The sequence below is a fragment of the Anneissia japonica genome, unplaced genomic scaffold, assembly GCF_011630105.1.
Source record: "Anneissia japonica isolate Jap-2015-1 unplaced genomic scaffold, ASM1163010v1 scaffold4469_len402912_cov134, whole genome shotgun sequence".
Taxonomy (NCBI): Eukaryota; Metazoa; Echinodermata; class Crinoidea; order Comatulida; family Comatulidae; genus Anneissia; species Anneissia japonica.
Window position 1 is genome coordinate 109,997 of NW_022754049.1, and position 6,481 is coordinate 116,477.

General features: G+C 35.4%; 1 protein-coding gene across 1 annotated transcript in view; it reads left to right on the forward strand.

The window, feature by feature from the left end:
• LOC117123024 overlaps positions 1-6,481 on the forward strand; it is an 18,177-nt gene that overhangs the window by 2,689 nt on the left and 9,007 nt on the right. The window contains exon 2 of the mRNA XM_033268819.1: positions 5,975-6,109. Within this exon, the coding sequence (XP_033124710.1) occupies positions 5,975-6,109 (135 nt within the window). The remainder of the gene's footprint in view (positions 1-5,974; positions 6,110-6,481) is intronic.

Sequence of the window (6,481 nt, forward strand, 5' to 3'; positions counted from 1 at the left end):
GGTGATGTGAGCAGAGCTGAAGTGTAGAGATGTGTATAAGAGACAGGGTGTTTACTATTCTTGGAATCGTTTCTTTTACCTATGCAGCTGGTATGTGTTGTTATTTAGTGTGATTATATAATTCTAGTATCCCGTTTCCGTTTGGTTAATGTTCATAACACTTTGCCCGGCGTAGTAATAATATAATGAGGATTGGAATAGTAAAATAAGCAGAATATGACAGTAAATTAAGAACATTAATTACTAGAGAATGTTTGTAAAATTAAAACAAGTGAACGCCTTGGCAACTGAAGGTGTGTCAGGACCATGTTAAATTATCCTTATTACAGTATATTTTGTACATCATGTAGTTCTAATTTTAGTTAGTGACCGTGATACCTTACTACACCTCCAGATTAGTACATAGTGAAATACCTGTATACTATAACCTTATACCAGTAGGCCTATACCTGTATACTATAAACAGGGAGTTGTTAAATAACAACTCCTGGCTGTAACCTATTGATATACGGTAGGTACTCGGCATTGATTATGCTGTTGCTATCATCATTATTAGAGTGTTTTAATCACAAACAATAAATATAATTTAACATTTTACCCATTGCAGAAATCATTTTTATCATCACCCTCGCAAACATCCTGATTATTTGGTCAAGTTTAGTAAGCATTAACGCCTAAAATATCATCATCAACGTCATTATCATCATCAACGTAATTATTATCATCATTATCATCATAGTCATCGCCAACATCTTTATCTGTGTAGTCAATAGTCAGCACTGCAGTAACGCCTAAAATATCATCGCATCCTCATTATTGTGGTCATTAGTTCAGCATCAACGCCTAACGTTTTGTGATGCTTAAAATAAAAAACATTATGTAGATAGAATCACTTTTGTAGACCAAGTGATATTTTAAATTAGTCACATGCAACAGCCCAAAAAAAAAAATATATATATATTCTATACATTTCTACAACTTTGGTCAGATTACTTGTTTTGAACTGCGTTTGTTTAACGTTGTTTTGCATGCCCAGTACAAGTAGGGCCTACACGTATGTGTAGTCATCGCATTGTTTTCCAAGCGTGAATAAACTGCAATTATATCCGCAGCAGTAGAATAAAAAAAATCCCTCTGTTTTATTGGGTGAAAATCTTGTAGAACAAATACATTACACATAGGCCTATGTTTTATTATATCAGCATTTCTCATACATTTCTATATGTCTGAAAACACGCCCGGAGAATATTTGTTGGAATTCTTATTATTCTTCTCATATATACAAATCGAATAATGCCGAATAACAACATAAGCTATTACTGTATAATCGTATCAAACATCCCTTCAACGAAAAAAAAAAAAAAAAAAACGAATTTAAATTGTCTCTGTCGGGATTCGAAGCCGCATGCAGTCCGCTATTAAAGAAAGTGTCATCCGTTAAACCACAGATAACGGTATCGGCGCAGACTATAATAATACTGCAGTTCGATCTATTAGGTGTGAACATTGCTCTGAGAACTTCTCCTCCTGAGACTGAAAAGGTTGAGGGAAGTGTATGGGTGAATTTTTCCCTGCTCAATGAAAATGTTTTCCTAGATGCTCAGAAAACGCATTCTTGCCACTTAGGGTAGTATTTTTACAATTAAAATCTATTAAATATCTGATTTTTTTTTTTTTTTCCTTGGAGAATTTATGTAAGGTATCGGTACTGTGTTTAGGCCGTCCACACGAACCTGTCTGCTGGTTGTCAGTGTTCCTAGACCACAAACAACATATTCACAGTGTAAATCCCTGTCAAACTGTCAATTTGTATTTAAAAAACATGTGATATGCCTAAATGTGGTCATGATAACATCACATCAGGACCATATATAGACACATCATAACTATGGGGGTGATGTGAGCAGAGCTGAAGTGTAGCTAGTATATACTGATCTGAAACAAGTGAGGGAAGTTTTCGAATAATACACATAATATGAAATCCTATAAAAATTTAATTATATAATACAGTAATGAAAAACAGTTTAGTCACGTTGCACCCCAGGTTAGTGTCACAATTGTTTATGTGTCCGAATATTATGTGATGACAAAAACAAACTTTTTTAAGTGCTGTCTATATCATTGTGAATATTTGCAAATTATTACAATGTTTTTCAATGGTAAAATTACATTTATGCGTGAGATTTTGGTCTTTAAGCGTGAGAGAGGGAGGCAGAACTCGAATGCGTGAACCTAACGCCGAATGCTTGAGAATTGTAGTTTTGAATAATATCTATGTATTGTATAATATTCAAATTAGGTCTGTTGCGCAGCACTGTAAACACAATATAAACAAATAAATAATAATAACAGTGATCGAATAGGAACATGTAATTTGATAATCGTATCAAGAATAGCCCTTTAATGAAAAGTGTCTCTGGCTGATTGATGACTATGTTATCACATTGTTTCTTCGAATTAATTTTTTGCCCAAAATAGCAATGTCAGGTTTTTGTTGTTCCTAATTATGAATCATATAAAGAGACGCCCTACTATTATTGGCAAATGCCGTATCGATGATTGGTATGTCGATGGTATGCCTACTATCGCTTTTGATTTCAACACTTTGTTTATTATTTTGAGGCAATTATACGCATATTTCAGTTAAAGTACATTTTAACATAATTATTTTAGTTAAAGTGAAGGATGAAGGACTGTTTAATACTCTGCGCTTTCCGTTGCCTTTTTTTAACACTGTATAGTTTTTGAGTTCACTTATCCACTTTCTTATCTGCCTCGTTTCCTTTCTCTGACGTCATGTTGTATCTCTTAGTGTGTAATAATACCGTATGTATTCGAATAAACGCCCCCTCCAGAGCCTCATTTTAATAAACGCCTCATTTGAATAAACTCCTCGGGGCGTTTATTTATTCATCCAATAAACGCCCTCTCCCTAATAAATGTCTGCAAACAAAAGTAATGGAAGCAACATCACTCTCAACACATTTTATTAATATTCTACTCCAGTAGAATTACATTTTTTTTTCTTACCTGGTTGTGATCAACGGTAATTATGTGTTTGAATTCCATATTTACAGTGAAATTAAGGGACGTTTATTTTAGTATAATATGTACCCATTTTACAACCAAAAAAAAATAAACGCCTCCCTCGAATAGGGCCTATATCCCACTCTAAAACCCTTCTCAACAATTATTATTCGAATAAATTAAGTATTCTTTCGGGGTAGCTGGAACATCTGTTAGTAATGTACTTTGCTTAGGATATCCCTAACCAGCATTTTAATTTGTTCACATATTGTATTTTATTTGTCATTGCAATTGTAATTTTTAGTCGAATAAATCAATCAAATTAATGAAAGGAAAGATGGGAATGAATTACATCTGCCATTACATAGTGATTCTCGTCTTCGAATACCCCTAAACACTTGGTTTTCTAACCAAAAATATTACCGTACTCCAATGCTTACGATTCGTATAAGTGATTTATAGTACTGTACGTCATTTCCATTGACCGTATTATAGGCCTAAGTACTTTTTAAGAGGACTGGGATGGACGATACCCATTTGGAACAAACTTCACTGGCTCTTTGATAAGAAAAATAATATCTATAGGCCTACAACCTGACGGTGGTTGTACAACAATCCGACTGTCTGTAAAAAAAAAAAAAAAAATTGGCTGAAACCCCTTTAAAATATTTATCAACATTATTAGCATAAACTTTCAAATATTTTATTTGGTAATAAATTTAATGCTTTTAGAAATATTATGTAAAAGATTGATAACTATTTGATCGTAGTTAAAAGAACAACTTGTAACTGTAGGTCCGGTACCGGATCCGTTATTTTCAGGTCTTAAAGATCCAGTACCGGATCCATTGTTTTTAGACCTTGAAGATCCGGTACTAGAAAGAATTTCGGCCTGATACCGCTTGGTTTGCGACATTAATTCTTCTTAAGAAGTAAACACATCACCAACAGCAGGGGCGGATTAAGGCCCCCCCCCCCCTTTTTTTTTTGGAAGGTAAAAAAAAAAAAAAAAAAAGAAAGAAAAAAAAAAGAAAAAAAAATTATAGCCCGGGAACGCCTCAAATGTTATTTTCGGGCGTCTAGAACACAAAAATTTCGCAAGGGCATGTCCCCGGACCCCCTAGAATAGTGGTGTGTCGATCGGCCCAACTTCGGCCCCACTTTCGGCCCCACTTTCGGCCCCACTTTCGGCCCCCCTTTCGGACATCTCTGGACGCCCCACAACAGCAAACATTGCCGCCATGATGATGCCTCTTTCGCGAATCGCGCTCTATCTTGGAGTTCTTAATCTCGTCATTACGTCACATACATCGCTCGAACATGATTGCCCGTGTCTGTATACTTTGACTCCAAGATACTGTCACATTATCCCAGTAATTCGTACTCTCCATTGGCTTCCAGTCGACAAACGCATTATGTTTCAAATACTTTCATTAACGTTTAAAGCATTCCTCTATACCTTGCTAGCTTGCTGAACTTCTCTCCTTGTTACCGTCCGTCTCGTCACCTCCGCTCCTCCTCCCAATTCCCCTTCTCCGTTCCATCATTATAATACTTACGGCTTGAGCATCTTTTTATCCGCTACTGCTTGTCTCTGGAACAATCTTACCTTTTCCAGTAATATCATCTAATTCTATATCTGCATTTAAATCTTCCCTGAAAACTCATTTAACAACTATAGCTCTAGCGTACCCTATTTTAAAAAAAAAAAAAAAAAAAAAAAAAAAAAAGAAAGAAAAAAAAAAGAAAAAAAAATTATAGCCCGGGAACGCCTCAAATGTTATTTTCGGGCGTCTAGAACACAAAAATTTCGCAAGGGCATGTCCCCGGACCCCCTAGAATAGTGGTGTGTCGATCGGCCCAACTTCGGCCCCACTTTCGGCCCCACTTTCGGCCCCCCTTTCGGACATCTCTGGACGCCCCACAACAGCAAACATTGCCGCCATGATGATGCCTCTTTCGCGAATCGCGCTCTATCTTGGAGTTCTTAATCTCGTCATTACGTCACATACATCGCTCGAACATGATTGCCCGTGTCTGTATACTTTGACTCCAAGATACTGTCACATTATCCCAGTAATTCGTACTCTCCTTTGGCTTCCAGTCGACAAACGCATTATGTTTCAAATACTTTCATTAACGTTTAAAGCATTCCTCTATACCTTGCTAGCTTGCTGAACTTCTTCCTTGTTACCGTCCGTCTCGTCACCTCCGCTCCTCCTCCCAATTCCCCTTCTCCGTTCCATCATTATAATACTTACGGCTTGAGCATCTTTACATCCGCTACTGCTTGTCTCTGGAACAATCTTACCTTTTCCAGTAAGATCATCTAATTCTATCTCTGCATTTAAATCTTCCCTGAAAACTCATTTAACAACTATAGCTCTAGCGTACCCTGCGCCTTTGATCATTGTTATTTGGAATTTGCGCATTACTAAATTCATATAATTATTATTTTTATTATTATTATTATTATTATTATTATTATTATTATTATTATTATTATTATTATTACTATTACTATTACTATTATTACTATTACTATTACTATTACTATTACTATTACTACTACTATTACTATTACTATTACTATTACTACCACTACTACTACTGCTACTGCTACTACTACTACTACTACTATGACTATTACTATTACTACCACTACTACTACTACTACTACTACTACTACTACTACTACTACTACTACTACTATTACTATTACTATTACTATTACTATTATTATTATTATTATTATTATTATTATTATTATTATTATTATTATTATTATTATTATTATTATTATTATTATTGGTCGAAATCCGCTACCGGATCGCGAATGTCTGGACTCTTGGTTTCCGGTACCGTACCCCCAGCCACAGTGATGATTTTATCGAATTTTTACTCAATTATAGCACACGCAGCATATCTGTTAACACTTTTTTTTCAGACGGGGATGTGAGGTTGGTTGGACGACCAAGGACCTACATGGGTCGTGTTGAAATCGAGATGGGTTCCACTTGGTATTCAATATGTGAGGAAGGATGGGGCATTGAAGAGGCAGACGTCGTTTGTCGACAACTCGGTAAGTTTCCTAAAATTATTTTGTTTCAATATGTATAATCTAAATATGCATATGTAGGCCTACATGCACAGATTTCAGATTTCTCCAATTCAAGACCCCCCTCTAATAGAGAGAATTTTTCTGTGGTCCCAAATTATAAAATGTCTGGCTTTATAAAAAAAAATACAGACCAAATCTGCTAATGGAAACCCTTGTCTTAATAATGTGATTGCGAGCACGTATGTTCTTAGTAAATTAAATAGTAATAGAGACATTGATAAAATCAAATGACACGTTTGACGTGTGCAATAAAATACTTATATTCCTCCAATACGTCAACCGTGTCATGTGATTTTATCAATGTCCCTATTATATAAGATGTGTATAAGAGAC